General features: G+C 42.3%; 1 protein-coding gene and 1 long non-coding RNA gene across 3 annotated transcripts in view; one reads left to right on the top strand and one right to left on the bottom strand.

Moving 5' to 3' along the window:
- The window catches only part of LOC127555667 (uncharacterized), a 56,253-nt gene that overhangs the window by 18,715 nt on the left and 18,206 nt on the right, over positions 1–19,332 (top strand). Inside the window, exon 4 of one of the 2 annotated variants that reach the window (XR_007952257.1) lies at positions 3,112–3,278. The exons of the other annotated variant lie outside the window; for it this stretch is intronic. This is a non-coding gene — a long non-coding RNA (uncharacterized LOC127555667). Of the gene's footprint in view, positions 1–3,111; positions 3,279–19,332 lie in introns of those variants that run through there. 2 annotated transcript variants of the gene reach the window in all.
- Positions 3,376–9,303, bottom strand: STMN1 (stathmin 1). The gene is made up of 5 exons (XM_051988168.1): positions 9,213–9,303; positions 7,538–7,611; positions 6,804–6,976; positions 4,291–4,482; positions 3,376–3,891 (listed from the first exon to the last, which is right to left on the bottom strand). Exons 2-5 carry the CDS (start codon positions 7,548–7,550, stop codon positions 3,820–3,822), a joined length of 450 nt encoding a protein of 149 aa, XP_051844128.1. The 5' UTR covers positions 7,551–7,611; positions 9,213–9,303; the 3' UTR covers positions 3,376–3,819.

The following is a 19,332-nucleotide window of genomic DNA, read 5'->3' as shown; positions in this document are numbered from 1 at the left end:
CAAACTCTGAAGGAGAAGCCTGGGAAGGAGGGAAGATGAAAAGACACACTCCTCTCTCCTAATCTTGCCTGGAGCAGTTTCTGGTTGCATTTGTGTACCCAAGAGGTCTCCTGGACACCCCCATAGGCCCATGGTCCTCAGGACTTGACCTCTGGACACTGAGAGGAGGCACCAATTGGTCTCCTTCAGTCTCCTCACTATGGCCAGTCCTGCTTTCCTCTCATCCTAGCCCCGAAGGAGCCCACAGCTTTGGCTCTTGCATCTCCCCACCTGTTACATGCATCTCCACCCCTCACCTGGACTCTCTCAATTTAGCCAAATCTTGCCTTTTTTCCAGAAAAGACAAGATTCTCCTCAATGATGTTTTCATATGGCACTAGCTGTACAAGTCATCTGGCACTTGCTTGTATTAATGTTCAACTAAGTTAATTTGAAATTTATTAAATGCCTATTAAGTATGAGAGGCAGTCTGACCCATGGACCAAGAGTAGGCCTGGAAGAAGACCTGGGTTTGAGTACTACGGGCCCATGGGTGACAAAGGCCACATCTCAGCACTGTCATCTACCAGGGAGCTCACAGGTCCAGAAAATGAACAAGACACACTCTGCTAAATAAGTTGGGTTTTTTGGTTTTTTTTTTTTGACAAGATCTCCTAATCTCACTCAATAAGTATTGAGTAAAATACTGCCTTGTGGATTAAATCTAAAGAAATGTTGCTTTAGGCAGAGATCACCAACATACACTAAGAAAAAGAAATTCCATTCAGATTCTGGACTTAGAATCCTGAGACCAGAATTCCAGCACTCTAACTAAGCCCATTTTCTTGGCTATAAAGGATACTAACAATATGCTCCTTCAAGGGGCTAGAAGAAAAGCCCTGAAAACCTAAAAGCATTCTATGAGTTCCCTTCCTGAACTGGGAGCTTCTAGAAGGTAGGGACCAGGTTCACAAGTTTGGAGGCAAAAAATAGTTTCTTACTAACTTCCAGCATGGCTTTCTCCAGGTTTTCTGGACCTTGCTCAACTAGTCAGCTGTGGCTCACCCTGTTTTCATGCTCCAATATGTCTAAATTTTGGTTAAATGACTGTGAATCATATGAAGTCCAAATCAATGAAATGGGACAGTAAGTATGCTACAGGCTAAGGCAGGGATAGTTCACCTTGACTGGAAATGAATCTTGAAATTCATCTAAGAAGAGGAGATTCAAGGAGAGGAGCCCTGGATCTGGTGTCAGAAGAGCGAGGTCCAAGGTTGGATTTTGCTCCTTATTATGTAAAATTGGGCAAGTTCCTCCCTTCTGTGGGCTTTAGTTTGGGATTTCTCAAAGTGTCTCCCAGTCCTAAATTCTATAAAGAGCTAAGCTTTCATGACTGTGCTTAAAGGCCCCCCTCCCTCCCCACTGGTCCCAGGACAAGGGGCAAGTGACTTCTTCCATTCTGCCCAACCACTCCCTCCAAGGTAAGAATCTGGGCCTCTGCTGCTTGTTTTCCTCCAGCATAATACAATGCCATACCCAGAGCACGAGCTTGAAAGAGCTGTTGAATTTATTATTGTGGAGGCCATTCTCTGATCCGATGGTATGGAGTTCACTCTGCTCCAGTGTTGGCCTTTCCAGGACTCTGTTAGAATTTCACATCCTTTACTTCCACTCAGCCCCCACCATCAGCTTTTCTGTCACAGACCCCCAGTTTGACCTCTGCATTGCCTTACTTGCCAGTCTTCTTCCCAGGATGCAATTCAATCCATCTTTCCCAGAAGCTTTACCTGATTCTACTGCTTTTTAGCTTGTTCCCTTCCCTGCCAGAACTCTTAAGGTATGCATATACATGTTCCCTCTGGACTTTTCCACATGTTTGCAGCCTCTGCTGCCCACAGAATGTTAGAGCTGGAAGGGATCTTTAAATCATTTATCTCATCTTAAAGATGAGGATTCTGAAGGCCAGAAAGATATAGTGACAAATCAGGATCACAAAACTAATGGGTGGCAGAGCCAAAATTAGTATCTATATCCTCTAAATCCCAGACTCAGGATCATCTTCCTCAATATCTTTCTACCTTCCTTCTTTAAATTAATTATTATGATTTATACATCTAAAATCATACTAACCATATTTTATGATCACAATTGCCTTAATGAAAACAGATAAAGTAAAACCAAAGATAAAATGAAAGCTAAATTTTATAAAATCCATAGATTTCTGCATTAGAAATATCAAGATCTTTAATAAGATTTTCACCATTTAATCCTACATCTGTGTTTTTGGGACACATTCTTGGCTTCCTAGCACTCAAAGGCCTCTTTACACAGAACAGTCAGCTCTGAAATGATACAATCTTACTGTATTCAGAATTCACTTTCCTAAATGTCTGAGGCCATTTGCCAAAAGTTTCTCTTAAATGAGATATGATACTTCTTGCAACCTCTATGGCAGGATTTCTGAACCAGAGCTCCATGAATTTTTAAAAAAGAAAATATTTTAACAACTATTATTTCAATATAATTGGTTTCCTTTGTAATCCTAAGTATTTTATTTTATGCATTAACCTTAGGGCTTCATAAGCCTGCCAAAGAAGTCCATGATTCAGAAAAGGTTAAGAAACCTTCCTCAAAGATCCAAAAATCAAATCACTGCCAACCCTTATCACTGAAGTCACTCAAGAAGTCTTTAAAGCAAAGGCTAGTCAATCATTTTGAGATGATAGTCTTGAAAGCTTTCTTTTGGGGGGTATGATTGGTTTACAATAAAAATGACTACTATAGTATCTTCCAATTATGAAATTATAAAACACAAAAAAGGCTATCTATTAAGGTACAATAGAATAGGCTTCTACTAATATTTTTCTCTCGTGGTGTACCAAATGGTAGAAAAGGTTATAAGTTTTGGGATCCTTCTCCTGAGAACTGGAAGAGTCCTTAGAAATCTCCTAATCCAGTTTCCCCTCATTAAATGAGTGAGCTGCTGAGGCCCAAAGAAATAAAAGTGATGATGTGCCTCTACCCCAGGAATAGCCTCAGGAGGTAAATAAACATTATCACACCCTTGTTCTATGGTAAAGCCTCCAAATGTTACATACTGTACCAATTGTGATTTTCATCTGAATTAAATAGGAACACAAAAACAGAAAATGATTGTGTGTGAATAAACATCCGAAAGACTAGCAACAGCTGATCTGGGCTGAGGCGTCAAAACAAAGCTATTATTGTAGAAGAAGGACAACTCCAGAACAAAATCTGAAGAAAAGGGGCACAGAGCATGCTGTAGCACATGCTAAGTCATTCTACCAAACCAGAGCAACTTTGGGATGCAATTTAAACTGGGCAAGTCTATTCAGCTGAAGTGGTTAAAACCTGGATAGAAAGAAGTCACTGCCATAACAGCACTGTGCAGTTTTATTAACCATTCAAGTACAGTAGTATCTGGAAAGACCGGGACAAAGGTCAGGTTTCAAAAGTGAACAGACAGATATATTCAGCATCTAACAGTTGGAAAGAAGCATACTACAGATTCCTTTCACAAACATGTTTTCACAGAGCCAATACAGTACTAGCCATTAACCCAGCACCGAGCATACTGGAATAGAAAAGATGCAACAAGAAAAATAGCTACGTTAGAAAGACTTCAACACTTTAGAAAAAGAGCAAAACACTTGTAGTTTCTCCCCCTTTGCCCCCAAAACAACATCTGTACGGTTTGGATCTATCTATGCAGCTCTACATCAGTTTCTAGAATATTTGTCAGGAGGAATAAAATAAAAGCGACACTGGCCAGTTCAGTCTTTGGATGCTCGGGAGGGGGAGAAGCCAGCTCTTGGCCAGCTAGTCAGCTCCGTTCTCGTCAGCAGGGTCTTTGGACTCTCTGTTCTTCCGGACTTCCTCCATGTGCTTATCCTGGAGAAAACAAGGCAGAGCGCACACATGCACACACGCGCACACATGCACACGCACACGCACACGCACACGCACACACACACACACACAAATGGCCCATGAAGGGGCTGCCAGTAAACCACATTCCCTCTCCCCCGCCCCCAGCTAGACATGGCCCCTCGAATGCATGATTTCTAACACCTGAGCCACCTCCCAACCAGGGTGCAACCACACTGCAAGTGACAAAGTCCTGTTCTAAAATATAATGAAAGACTTTGCAGAGGTCACTTTCTGAGATGAGCCCCACAAGCTATGGATGGTCATCTCCTTCCATCAAATAAAACCATCCCAGTGAATACACTATGTGGACAATTAAGTCATGTCATTTATGCCTCAAAGAGGTTTGTAGCCCAGACCTACCTTCTCCCGCAAACGTTCCAGCTTAGCAGCCATTTGTGCCTCTCGGTTCTCTTTGTTAGCTTCCATTTTGTGGGTCAGTTTTTCTTCCGCCATTTTACTGAAGTTGTTGTTTTCTTCAATTGCTTTCTGAAGTACCTCCTTCTCATGTTCTCGCTTCTCAGCTAGCTGCTTCAAGACTTCAGCTTCATGAGACTGAAGGAAAATAAGGGTCACAGACCATGAGCTCTGAAATGGGCTGGGCAAGTCAGTTAAAATAGATACAGAAGTGTTTTCAAAAAGGCAGAGAAAAGGCTCTCTTCAATGCTTCTGAAGTCATTATCTTAAGTCTTTCCTACTAAAGAATGAGGTAAAATTAAAATCTCTGTGGTCATACTTTTAGATATCAGGTGCATGGTTGAGGGAAAATGGGGTGGCAGATGAGTAAATGACTAACATTTCTATCTGAAAACAGAAATGTCTGGCCATAAGTTTTTGTTAAAATTATTTCTTAGGGGTGTAGTTTGAAGCTGAGCTTCATGGTGATATATCTCTAGATTGAGGGCAGTATAATGAAAATCTTTAGTCAAGGCAAAACTGGCTAGATGACCCAAATGTGTCATTTTGTCTCCTAGAGATTTTTCTTCAACTGTAAATGGAGATAATACTTGAATATCTTATCCCAAATTGTGACAATTGATAAAAAAAAAAAAATGGGAACCTCTAAAGTTCCCATCCTAAACCTATGATTCCATTTTTAAAAAGCATTTTGGAACAAAGTATTATAAATAAAAACTAATGTAGTTTTGTGGGTTTTTTTTTTTAAGGTTATTAAGTTTTATTGTTAAAGGCTCTAGAATTTGGCATCAATATCCAAATATTGTGTAAGAATGGACTTGTTGACAACTGAAGACATTCATACAAAAATTCATCCAGCTTGGTACATGCACCAAAAGGGTTTCTACTCTGCTCTGCTCTAAGAGAAACAATATTTAGTTATTCCCTCCTAGGCCATTCCCAGCTTTAGAGCCATTAGCTTAGAGGATCCAGTAGTCTGGATGACAGTTTCTTATGTCTATTCAGCAATACAATATGACTACTATTACTAACATACAGTGCTTAGAGATTTGGAAAATATATTACATAACAGTGTCACACATTTGATCCTGTAATCTTTAAGTCATTAGTTATAACTAGAAAAAACACTTAACCTCTCTGGGCCTCATTTTTCTCACCTGTAAAATGAGACACTTGGACAATTTGACTTTTTAATGCTCCTTTCATCTCTGAATCTCTTATTTTAAGCAGTTGATTCAGATTTGAATAGGGTAGCTCTAATTCCAAATTCAGTCCTTTTTACTACAGCTGCCTTTTTAGTAGCTAGCAGGCATTCATCCAGTTCTATTACAACAGAACTGCATTCTCATAACTCATTATTACAGTAATCCATTTGTACTATGAGTCAAGTCACAACTGTCAAAATATCACTGTGTTCAATATGAGTTTGATCTAACTTGACAGGGCCACAAAGAAGCAGCCAGATATCTCATTCCAAACCAGAATCCTAATGCAGGTGTTCTATAATGTTATAATGGCACAGTACAAAGAATAGTGGCCACTTAGTCAACTGGTCTGGATTCCAACTTCAATTAGATGCGTAACCTTAAAAGCAAATCAGCAAAAAGCTCTGAAATTATTTCCTCATCTGGAAAATGAGGGTAACACTGGGACCACACTTGCATGAGTAGGGGTATCATGGCTGATTGTAAGAACCAAATTAAATAGTATACACATAAGTTTGTGAAAAACAGAAAACCCTATGTTATACCTCCTCTCTCTGATTTGACCAATTAATAGATGACCTTGCAAGTCCCTTACAAATTTCTCTGTCTCAAGGAGAACAAGCCAACATCAAAGGTCTTATCTTTACAAGCACGTGTTTTACAATATTTTGTGGCAACACAGTATATACAACTGTTAATTATAGACTGATGGTCACAAAGGAAAAGAATAAAAATAGATGAATGTAAATACTTTACTACTGGGAATTTTTATCGTTGAATTGTTTCAGTCAACACCGATTCTTCATAGCCTCTTTTGAGATTTTCTTGGCAGACATGTTGGAGTCCTTTGCCATTAACTTCTCCAGTTCATTTTACAGATGATAAAAACTGAGGCAAACAGGATTAACTAACTTGCCCACGGTCACACAATTACTAAGTATCTGAAGCCTGTGCTTTGAATTCAGATCTTCCTGATTCCTGGCAGAAACTCCATCCACTTTGACATCTAGCTGCTCCATATAACTGGGAATACACACATTCAAAGCACAAATACTTAAAGTACATCAGTTATAACTCAGTTAAACAACAGCTTTATTGAATTATTGCAAGTTCCAAAATAGATGCTTAGATGATACAGTACAATAAACAGGCACATTACCAAATAATGTGATGAATAAGAACTTCTGAGGATCTTTAAATTTGGGCTCAAAACGAGTTTTGATATATCCAATACAAATCATAACAATGTTTTACCTTGCGTCTTTCTTCTGCAGCTTCTAGTTTCTTTTGAATTTCTTCCAAGGAAAGATCTTTCTTCTTTGGAGGGGAAAGAGGGAATTCTGGAACTGCTTCTTTTGAACGAGGACTAAGTATCAGCTCAAATGCTTGCCCTGAGGCACGCTTCTCTAGTTCTTTCACCTGGATATCTAGACACAGAATGATGATCATGTTTCTGGAGTATTTGGGAAAAGCTATTGATATTCTAATTATGACCGTCCAAAACCCTGAACAATTTAAGGTACTGAATTAAGATTGAGCGTTATATGTATGCTAGTCTTATCAGACAACGAATCCATTCATCTAAATCTAAACATAGAACCACAAAACATTTTTGTTTCACACTACACTGAAATCCAATCTCCCTTTCACTCATCCCTTCCAGAATTCAGTGGGCTCTGTATTTTGGGGTTAATCTTTCTGTTCAAATCATCAGTAATTGTTGGTTATTTTCATTAACAATATATTTTGTAAAAGTCCAAAGACCTACTTTGAAGGACCTTAATAACAAAATAGGTGAATCGCAGGATTGTAGACCAAGTGTTAGCCTGTCATTTCTTTCTGTTTAAACTCCTCCCCCTACCCAAACAAAGGCAAATACATATGGTTAGATCAGGCTTCCACTAAAAGCCACAGTGCTTGATATGGACCCCGGCTATTACATAATTTAAACATTTAAGCTTATTCAGTTTCTGTTTATTATTACATACCAGAAGAAGCCATGGTGAATAGAAGACAAGAGACTGGCAGTGTACTCTAGACAATCCACACGGTGGAAAAAACCCTGAAAATTAATTTTTTAAAGTACAAAAGTCAAGCTTCATGCATTTCAATATAAAAAGATCTCAGCAAACATTACTTGGGTATCAGAAGGAAGAAAAGGACTACTACCACAATATTTTTGCCTACTAAGGCAGGTGACCATAATGTATAAAGTATTGCAATACCAAAAGATTATGACAATTGTTAAAAGGACATTTTCTAGAAAGAAATATTAGTACTGACAAGGAATTCATCGATAAAAAAAATCATGGGATTTGCTGAACTTGAACCATTCAAACTAAAAAACATTTTTCTATCGAGAACGGTAAAATTACAGATGCAAAAATGTCTTGGGAAATGACTACAAATGACAATCTCTTGGGGCCGTGGGGACCGGTTTTATCAGAATTGTTTTAAGAGCAGAGAGGCACTCTTAAGTACAATCCCTCTATTGTGTAGGATAGAGAGCTACCTCTGCTCCCCCAGAGTCAGGTCTCGGTGGAAAAAAGCTCCCCAAACAGTGACCCGTAATAACGAATTCCTATTGTTAAAGGAATACGGCTGCAGGACAGAACCACAGCGTGGCCTTGGGCTGCCCCTGGGGTCAGGAGACCTGCCAGGCGGTCGGGAAGGCATCCTCATGCCTCAGGCTCGAGGTGCTCCAAGAGAGCCTCGGCTGAGCTTTACTTACTGCATTTATTGCGACTACCAGAGGGTCACCTGAGAAGATGCTATCCTGCCAGGGCTGAGCTACACAGAAGGCCTAAGCACCACCAGAGCCACCTGCCCTGGAGAGGGCGTGGCCCGGGCCCCGGGAGGCAGGGCTTGTCCAATCATCGCGTAATGGGCGCCCCGCCCCTTTCCCTCCCCGCGCCTTTTCGAAATCTCCCCGAACGCTCCTCATCCCAGAGCAGGGAAGCGCGCGCACGCGCGCGCTGGAGCTTCAAGATAAAGAAGGAGGCGATGGGCGGGGCTAACGGTCCCATCCGGGGAACTCCGCCCTCCTCAGGTTTTCCCCCTCCCCCTACTCCCGCCAAATCCCCCACCCGGGCTCCCCGCTTTGACAGAGGATGGGGGGGTGCCCCCGACTCAGGGTAGGACCCCCTCCCCCACGGGCTGTCCGTCAACTCCCCGGCTCGGGTAGGTGGGGGTCGCAGCCCTCGAGGGGTGGGCGCGGTCCCGGTGGCACCCGCACAAAGGCCAGGCGGCCCGTCAGTCACGCAGTCTCGGGTCGGGGCGGGGGGTCGACAGCTTGACCCCGGGTCCCTCGGACAATGGAGGCCGCGCCCGCCCAAAGAGGGTCTCCGCCCCCTATTGTCTCCTCCGACCTGCTTCCGCGCCCCCTACAGGGCCGGGGCCCCGCCCAAGCCACCATCGCAGTCGCCGCATCCCCAGAGCCCCCGGTCCCCCCCAAGCCTCCGAGAGAGGCTCCGCCCGGCGACAGACACAAAGCAGCGCCCGTCGGACCCCGGACCATCACAGCCCCCGCCCCGCTCCACTTAGCGGAGCCGCCGTCCAGCTCAGGGTTAGCCATAGCCGGCCGTCCAGCCCCCCCCCCCCAACTCCCCCGCCCTCCAATGCCTCTGCTGCTACCGCACCACTGCGCCGAGGCCCCGCACCCACCTGCTCGGTCCGAGCCGCCCGGCCACACTCCGAGCACCAACAGACCCGGGCGCGCACAAAAGCGCCAAACAGCGGCACGTGACCGCCCCGCGGGGCTCCGCATTGGCTGAGCTCGGCGGCACGTGCCGGCCCCCTCCCCTCCCCGCCCTGCTTTTTTCATTCTCCCCCCTCCATCCTTCCCTCCCTCCTCCCAGCTCCATCTCTGCCTTGCCCTCCCCGCCCTTCTTTTCATTCTCCCTTCCATCCCTCCCTTACCCTCGCCACCTTTTTATTCTCCTCCTTCCATCCTTTCCTTCCTCTCTTTTCCCAAATCACATCCCCTCCCTCCCTTCTCTCCTTTCCATTCTCCTCTCTCCCTTCCTTTCTCAGCCCTTTTCCTCCTTCCCTTGCCATCCTTTCTCCAGCCCAGTCCCTACCTTCTCTTCCCTTTTGCTCCCTCTATCCTTCCCTTACTCACCTGCCCTTTTTCTCATTCTCTTCTCCTGTCCTTCCCTCTCCATTCTTCCCAAACTCCATCCTCATCTTAGCTTCCTGACCTGTATAGTCTTCCTTATTCTGTCCTTTCCATCAACCCTCCCTTCTCTTCTTTTCATTCTCCCCTTCCATCTTTTTTTTCACTCCACCTTCTTTGCATTGCTCCCTCCATTTTTCCCCCAGCCCCTTTCATTTTTTTCCTATTTTTCCTCCCTTAGCTTGTCCTCCCCTCCTTCAGCTTCTCCTTTATCCCTCTCCTCCCAATGCCCTCTTTAACTTTTCATCCCCTCATCCCTCCATCCTTTGTTTTTCCTTCTCATATCCCTCCTGTCCTCTCCCTGTACATCCTTCCATGACTCTCTTCCCCCTCTCTACCTTTTTCTTCCCCCTTCCTCACCCATCCTTCCTTCTCTCAGCATTTCAGGAAAGTTTGCCTCATTACAAGGATGGGCTGATGGTCAGGTGGGAAGCCAGAGCTGGGAGCAGTTTCTGTTTGGAAGGGGAGATTGGTACTGAAACTCTCTTCTCAGTCCTCAGCCAAATAGGATGTTCCCTTGTCTCAGTCCTCAGCCAAATAGGATGTTCCCTTGTCTCAGTCCTCAGCCAAATAGGATGTTCCCTTGTCTCAGTCCTCAGCCAAATAGGATGTTCCCTTGTCTCACCCTCAGGTGGATAGGGAAAGAACCAAGTTCTAATTGTAACTGTGTCACTGACCCTGCTACTCTGTGTCTTTAAGCAAATCATTTCACCTCTCTGGGTTTATCACGTCAGTTTCGTTATTGGAAGAACAGAGTGGTGAGCTCCATGAGCCCAGCAGCTCTGACTTCCTCTCACTGGAACTCACTGTAAAATAAGGTCTTGGACTAGATCATCCCCAAGGTTTCTTTCAGCCCTAAATCCTATGATCCCTTTAAAATGAAGCTGTCTGGACATCTAGACCTTCAGGACAGAATGTGCAGCTGGTCACATTCAGCATAGCCCCACAACTTGTGACAGGTTCTGACTCCTCCTCCAGCAAGCCCGGGTCTTGAGGCTTGTGTTTTCAGACCCTAGGTGCCCCAGGATTGGGCTGCTACGGAGCCCCAGACCTATCCCTTTGCTGGATCACACTCCCGGGTCTTTAGTTGTGATGCCGTGGAAACAAGGTCCTGCCAGCAGAGGGACAGCAGTTGTGCCTCAGGAATCTGATCCCCCTTTGGGGCTACGAATGTCCCTCTGTCTTGGCTTTTAGGAAGGAGAGACCCCATCTGTTCTGCCAAGTCATTTGCCTGATGATAGGAAAGGAGGAGCAAATACAGCCCCAGACAAGCCATGGAGCGTCCCCATCTATGTGTTGCTTTTGTTCTGAGGACATGTGCTTGGGGGATCTGAGCTCAGATTACTTTAAGAATTGAAACAAAAGAAGCCACAAGGTCAGTCTTCATGCCTTGATTGATCCAGGGTCTTCTGATCACTTAAGGAGATTGAACTGACTCTGGGGAATCCTCACAGAAAAACTCCAACCCAAACAGTTCCTGTGGGGACCACCTTCCCACCCACTGCTCCAGCACTGCACTGTGGCTTGTGCCTGACACATTCAGAGAAATCAAATGTTTGTTTTGGGGCCATGTTCAAGAACCTCAGAAATGAGGACTGACTCTTCACAGACACAATAATTTTTCCTGAAAAGCTTCTCATCTTCGACAATCACCAGGGAGGTGCAGTGGTTAAATGCCAATTAAGAAACACCCTGGACAATTAAAACCTCACAGCTCCAAGGACAGACTCCTGACACAAAGAAACAGTCAGTAGGCGCTGTTGCCTGAAATCAGCCTTTGCAGTGGGGAAATATGCTTGTTGCAGCATTTTTTGCAACAATCCACTGTTGAATGGGGTCCACCCATGCAGGGACCACGGCCAGCCACTGTCAGCCAATCTGCTTGCTATTCCCATAGCATGTGGACCCACCAGTAACAGTGCATCTCCTGAAGCCAGAAAGGGCTCTCCCCTTTCAGAGGGGGAGAGCCCCTCTAAAATCAAACTTTACCTCCAGGCAATGGCCATATTCCCATCTGCCTGTGGGGAAGCCACCATCAGTCAATCAGACTGCAAGGAAGAGGGAACATTCAAAGATGACAGCCTGGAAGTTCAAATTAGATAGCTGGATAGATAGATGATAGATAGATAGATAGATAGATAGATAGATAGATAGATAGATAGATAGATAGATAGAGTGAGCAACTTATATCAGTCATATATACATATGAACCTATATATATGTAATATGAACAGCCCCAAAAGAAAAGAGTATTGTTATCCCTCCAACCAATCTTAGGTTTTCATTATCTGAGCAGGAGGTTAACAGTAAGAGATCCACTCTCTTGGGTATATATTTTTTAAAAAACAAGAAATTGCTTCACAAAAGAATCTCACATTACCCAGCATTAATGTTGTGACAACTCAAAAAATAAATCTTTCAAAATACTCATTGTTTTAAAACACACCACTCCCCTCACCTCTTTTTCCCCCCTCCCAGAGCGGAAGTCTATTTCCATGGAAACCACAGCTAGGAATGGAGTTGTTAGAATTCATGTAGATTTTTTAATCTTTTATAATGATGCTGCTTGGCTTCTGGGTAGTTCATTAGAGGAATAGGAATTTCCTGTAGTCTTCGGTGCGGGCTTTGTGTTAGTTTTTGTTGTTTTTTTTTTTTTTAATAAGATTTTCTGCTTTTTTTTATCTTGATGTACTGCCGTATGTGGTTCCACCCACCCTCCCCCCACCCAGGGTATTCCTGGAGAACAGTAAAGGAGGCTTTTGAAAGCAGGTTCTTTCAATAACTGTTTTTTGAATGGCACTAAAGGGTGTTAATATCTTATGGAGTCCCAGAAACTAGAAGTGTTTTAATTCTAAACAGAGAAAAGCAGCAGAAACCACTTGACTAGGAAACTGGACAAAAAGGACCCCCATGAAACCTTCTTAAAAGCATCAACAAAAAACAAAAACAGTCTAGAGGTTAATACTAACATTAAACTTCCCCCCAAAGAATGACCAGATTTGCAGATGGACTGGAGCTGGGGAGGGGGAGGAGGAAGGGAGGGAGGGAATATGGGATGACAGAATCTGGGTCCAAAATGAGCTCCAGAAATCAAGGTTGAATTGAAAAAAGAATTGAAAAAAAAATTTAACTGTTGTATATTTGAAGCCTAGTCTGGGGGTTCTTAATCTTTTTGATGACCTAGACCCCTTTGTCTGTCTGATAAACCTTAAGGTACCCTTTTCAGGATAATGTTTTTAGATACATAAAATAAATTCAAGATTACAATGAAAACCAATTATCATTGACCCCAGGGCTAGATAGATATTCAGATGAAAAAAGATCCAGGATTTTTTTTTTTTTAAGCAGACCCTAGGCAGCATGAATCAAACAGTAAGACAAAACAGCAAAAGGAATAGTATGATCTTTTTTTTTTCATTAATGCTTTTTATTTACATGGGTAACATTGATCCTTGCAAAACTTTCTGTTCCAAATTTTCCCCTCCTTCCTCCTACCCTCTCCCCTAAATTGCAGGTAGTCCAATACATGTCAAATATGTTAAAATATATATTAAATCCAATATATGTAAATTTATACAGTTATTTTGCTAAACAAGAAAAATCGGATCAAGAAAGGAAAAGAAAAACCTGAGAAAGAAAACAAAACACAAGCAAACATCAGCAAAAAGAATGAGAATGCTATGTTGTGTTCCACATCTGTTCCCATAGTTCTCTCTGGATGTCCATGGCTCTCTTCATCACTGAACAATTGGAACTGATTTGAATCATCTTATTGTTAAAGAGAGCCATGTTCATCAGAATTGATCATTATATAGTCTTATTATTGCCGTGTACAATGATCTCCTGGTTCTGCTCATTTCACTTAACATCAGTTCATGTGAGTCTCTCCAAGACTCTCTGAAGTCATCCTGCTGGTCATTTCTTACAGAGCAATAATAGGAATAGTGTGATCTTAACCTGAATTAACACTATAGCATCCAGAAAACAGAGGTTGTTGTCTCTTTTGTCCTTTGTCTTCATCAGACAGTATCTAGAGGACTGGGTCCTGTGAGGGTCACAGTTTATGGAGAGCCTTGGATAAACTGAGGCTTGTCCAGAGGAGGCTAACCATAACATCATGGTGACTTGAAGACATGCCACAGAAAGATCAGTTTCAGGAATTGGACTATTGCCTGAAGGAGAAAAGACTAAAGAGGGAGCATATATAATCATATAATGATCTGTCTTCAGAGAAATAAAGAGGGAGAAGCTATAGTCTACTTGGCTCCAGAGAACAAAATTGGGACCAACAAGTTAAAGGCTCGTTTTGTATAAGGAAGGATTTTCTAATAATTTAAAGTCACCACTTAAATGGGATGAACCCCATTTTGCTGAAGTAGTGAGTTCCTCATCACTAGAAATATTCATGCAGAAATCAATTCTTGCTTCAGGATTAGACAAGTTGAACTCTGAGGACCTTTCCAATTGTAATAGTCTGTGATTCCATAATTATTTTTGTACATTCTCTAAAGACTGGCTATACTAGGAAGGTATCTATACTATGGGAACAATTCATAGATTCAAAGAAAGTTCACAAATTCACTGAATTGATAGTAGATCCTAAATATAGAATATTATAGATAGAAGACTATAAGGATTGTAATTAGAAGATTATAATTAGAACACGTGATGTCAGAGCTGGAAGGGCCCTTAGAACTCAGGATGTCCGAGCTGGGAGGGCCCTTTAGAGCCCAGAATGTCAGAGCTGGGAGGGGCTTTAGAACACAGGATGTCAGAGCTGGGAGGGGCCTTAGAACACAGGTTGTCAGAGCTGGGAGGGCCCTTAGAACCCAGGAGGTCAGACCTGGGAGGGGCCTTAGAACACAGGATATCAGAGCTGGGAGGACTCTTAGAAGCCAGGATGTCAGAGCTGGGAGGGCCTTTAGAACCCAGGAGGTCAGACCTGGGAGGACTCTTAGAAGCCAGGATGTCAGAGCTGGGAGGACCCTTAGAAGCCAGGATGTCAGAGCCGGGAGGGCCATTAGAACACAGGATGTTAAATCTGGGAGGGCCATTAGAACATGGGATGTCAGAACTGGGAGGATCCTTAGCATAAAGACACTCTAAGGAGATGTCAGAACTAGAAGGAATATTATTGCATGATTTTATCCTCAGGAATACAAAATGGAGAAGTCACTGTGAGACAGTAGCACCAACATTTAAAAAAGACCTCTAGGTCAGAATGGAATTGGAAGTTGAAGGAGTCCACAATATGACCTGACATCCAAAAGAAGTTCAGAGTTCCTCAGAATGCATTAAAAGCAGGGTGTCTAAGACCGGAAGATAACAGCCCTGCTGTGCCCCATCCTGGTCAGCACCATCTGGAACACCACCTTTAGGTCTTAGTGTCACATTTTTCAAAATTTTATCAGTAAGCTTGAGAGTTAGCAAAGAAAGGCAGACAAAATGAATCAGTGAATACAAGCCTTGAGATCATTGCAGATTCTGGTCTTTGCCACTCAATAAACATTTATTAGATAAAGGTCAATTGAAGGAGTTGGAACTGTTAAGCCTGGCGAAGGGAAGATTCTGGGGGCCTCAAGAGTTATCTTCAAGCACTTTAAGGATTGTCACTGGGAAGAATTAGATCCCTCTAACTGGGGTCCAGAGAACCAAACTAGAGCAATGGGTGGAAGAGGAAAAGAGGAACTTCCCTTGTCATCCTTAGGACTGGGGCACTTCCTCTTTGGACAAGGGTGTTGGATTGTATGGTTTTTAGATTTTCTTCTAGCTCTAGAAGTGCTATGTTTTAACATGATCTATTTAAGGTCTCTTTTAGAGCTAAGATTTTAAGATTCTGTCTTTCGTGTGCTTATGCAAACAATAGTGAGAAGGCCCTGAATATAAATTCTAGCACTGCCACTTACTGTCCAAGTAACTTCGGGCAAAATGAAATTAAAACATTGATAAGATGCCTACTGTATACCAAACACTATTCATATCTCTGGGGATATAAATACAAAAATGAGACAGTCTCTGCCCTCAAGAAACTTGCATTCTAATAAGGAAAATAATATATGGAGGAGAGGTGGTTAATGTTCCTAGATCATAGGATGTGTTCTTGAATCACATAAATACATGAAGGGCAGTCAGGTATGAGAAAACTAGAAAGGAAGGAACAAGGTGATGAAAGGCTTTAAAAGCCAGACAAAGGAAGTTACCTTTGATCTTTGAGATAATAGGGAGGCAGTGAATGGGGGCTGACCTGCATCTTAGGAAGATGAATCTGATAGCTAAGTGAAGAATGGACTAGAATGGCAACAAATAGATACATAGGACAACCAGGAAGCTATTGCAATATTCTAGGCATAGAAATAAGAATCCTCATGAAGGTACTAGCAAGGAGAAAAGGTGTGAAAATGATGTTGTAAAGGCAAAATAGATAGGACTTGGCAATGGATTGAATATAGAGGAATTGAGAGTGACATGTAGAATGCAAACCTGGTGGTACCCTCCAAAATCATAGGAAAATTTAGGAAGAGTTTGTGCCACAGTTCCCTTTTGATGTCCTGACCTAGTTTCCCCATTGTCCTATCTTCCCTCTTAATGTTTGATAGGATAAAGGTCTTATATCTTAGACTTTAGGTTATATTTACTCCCTCTTAATATTTAATGGGATAAAGGTCTTTATCCGTTTTAGACATCATCAGAATATCAGGAGCCTCACCAGTACCTCCCATTATGTCATCCTAGGTGCTTCCCCCCATTAGGTTATCCCCATCCAGGTACCTCCCCCATTATGTCATTGTTCTTGTTATTCTATAAAAGAGTCTTGCTGTCTGTTATTCAGGGCTGGATTCTTTGAGATGATAATCTCATCCAACCCTGGGTCCAACCATGGATCCATTTAGTCCCAGTATATCTTTCCATTTAATAAACTATTGAATTGTTCTCGAATCTCTGTCTTGCTCAGTTTCTCAGGCATTACTAGGAGGGGAGGGCTTTGGACATGATGTGTTTAAGAAATAGATCTGGGCTGGTTTTTCTTGTTCACCCTGATCAATGTGGAAATATGTTTAGAAGAACTGTACATGTTTAACCTGTACTGAATTATTTGCTGTCTAGTGGAGGAGGAAAGTGGGGAGGGAGGGAGAAAAATTTGGAACACAAGGTTTTGCAAGGGTGAATGTTAAAAACTATCTTTGCACGTATTTTGAAACATAAAAAGCTATCAGTACATAAAAAAGAAATAAATCTGAGAATCAATAGCAGAGAGATGATAATTGAAGCCATAGGAGTTGATGAGCTCACCAAGCAAATTAGCATAGAGGGAGAAGTGTCCCAAGAATAAGAAGTCTCCAAAGCCTCGAGGGACATGCACATTTAGTGGTTACATCCTGAATGAATACACAGCAAAGGAAAGTCAGAGAGGTAATAGGAGAACAAGCATAGAACAACCTCTTATAAACCTAAAGGGAGTAGCAGTGTCAAGGGTGCTGAGATACCCTTCAGCAGGAGACAGACTGAGAAAAGACCATCGAACTTGGCAATGAAGAGACCACTGATAATTTCTGAGCAAGTGGTTTCAGTTAAATGATAAAGTCAAAAGCCAAACTGAACAAGTTCACCAGAGAGTGAATAAAAGGAAATGGAAGCCCCGTGGACAGGAAAAGGAGGTAAGCTACAGAACAATGGATAGCCAGGATGGCTGGATAAATGGATCAATGAAGGTGATCTTTCTGTATCTCCCTGAAAAAAACCGGGTACATTTTAGCCAAAGACTTGGCAGTGATAAGCATGGCCAAGCAGAAAGGATGAAGTCCAGCAGAGAGCAGGCCCAGGTTGCTCAGTGAAACCGAGAAGATGCCAACAGTCTTAGGAGGCCAGAGAGGTAATTTTGCCCATTATCACAATTCCCCATGTGGGGATGAGGAAGTCCTCAACCTGGATTTCGATATTTGTTTACTTTCCCCAGAATGTTGTGAATGTTTGTGGGAGATTGTGCCCACATTGGGGGAGAAAGAGGGGAATGCTCTAATGTAAATCTTTTTATCATGCAATTCTCATAAATGCCTTTGCTTTAAGTGAATGTCCTCTAGCTGTCTAGTGAAAAATAAGCACACCTGAGGGAGAGGGGGGAGGGGAGGGCTTGTTTTAGGAGTCTGGACACATGGTGCCTTGATCCTGGAGAAGCTATTTCTGGAAATCAAACCTGTGAATTCAAGTTGGAGAGCGCAGGAGTGGTTAACCCAATGGTATTACAGCTATAACAGTAGATCACATGGGTGCTGCTAAAGTACTCTTCTCAAAACAATCAAGTACTGTTATCCCTATTTTGAGATAAGAAAACCAAAGATCAGGGAAATGAAGAGACTGGCTCACATGGCTAGTAAGGACTGACCTGAAGGACACACTCAGATTCTGAGGTCAGACTCTTTCCTCAGAATCCCTCTACTTCTAAAGGAATCTCAAGAGTCAGAAAGGAGGTAGTGGAATTTATGGCCAGAAGGGAGCTGAATTTGGAGTATTTCACAAATATGAGTTTACCAAATTCATGCCTTTTTCTACATGAATCCATAGCAATTAGACATGCCTTGGGTTTTCTATTAATAATTTGAAATGAAACTGCTAATTATCTTTATAAATAATGAGCCAGATTCTATAATCAGATGGCATATATGAGTGTGTCAGATCTTTAAAACTCAGTTGTTTGCAAGTTGGAAAGCTCCCCAGCAAGATCTTAAAATGTTTAAGCTAAAAGAGACCCTTGAATATGGGAAAAACTTAGCTGACAAAATATCAGATTTGAAAGGGTCCCTAGAGCCTAGATTGTTAGATGTGGTAGATCACAGAACCTGAGAACTGAGGTCAAAGTTTTAGGATGTCAGTGGTCTTGGATGGGGAAAAAAATACATCTTTTTTTTTCCTACTAACATCTTTTTTCTTCAGCACCAACATTATTCTGAGCAGAGTTCCACAGGCTACCCCAGACAGCCAAAGAGGACTCCATGATACAAAAAAAGTTAATAACCTTTGTCTTGGAAAATAGAATATCAGAGCTGAATGGGGCATTAGAACTCTCAAGGCCTGGCCTTTTTCAACAATGAGGTGATTCAGGCCAATTCCAATAGACTTGTGATGGAGTGAGCCATCTGCATCCAGAGAGAAGACTGTAGGGACTGAATGTGGATCACAACACAGTATTTTCACCTTTGTGGTTGTTGTTTTTTCCTTTCTCATTTTTTCCCCTTTTGATCTGAGCTTTCTTATACAGCAGGATGAATGTGGAAATGTTTAGAAAAATTATATTTTTAATCTGTAAAGGATTATTTGCTGTCTAGGAAAGGGGGAAGAGGGGAAGGAGGGAGAAAAATTTGGAACACAAAGTTTTGCAAGGATAAATGTTGAAAATTATCTTTGCATGTATTTTGAAAAATAAAAAAGCTATTGTTATTAAAAAGAAGAAGAAGAAGAAGAAGAAGAAGAAGAAGAAGAAGAAGAAGAAGAAGAAGAAATCTCTAGTCTAATCTCCTCATTTGACAGAGAAGGAAACTAAAAGAAAAATGGCCCAAAATCACACAGCCAATGAATGGCAGAGCTGAAATTGGAATACAGGTTTCCTGCTTCCCC

This window comes from Antechinus flavipes, chromosome 3 (assembly GCF_016432865.1).
Source record: "Antechinus flavipes isolate AdamAnt ecotype Samford, QLD, Australia chromosome 3, AdamAnt_v2, whole genome shotgun sequence".
In the NCBI taxonomy this organism is placed as follows: domain Eukaryota; kingdom Metazoa; phylum Chordata; class Mammalia; order Dasyuromorphia; family Dasyuridae; genus Antechinus; species Antechinus flavipes.
The sequence above is the reverse complement of the archived record's forward strand: the minus strand, read 5'-3'. Positions and strand labels throughout refer to the sequence as shown.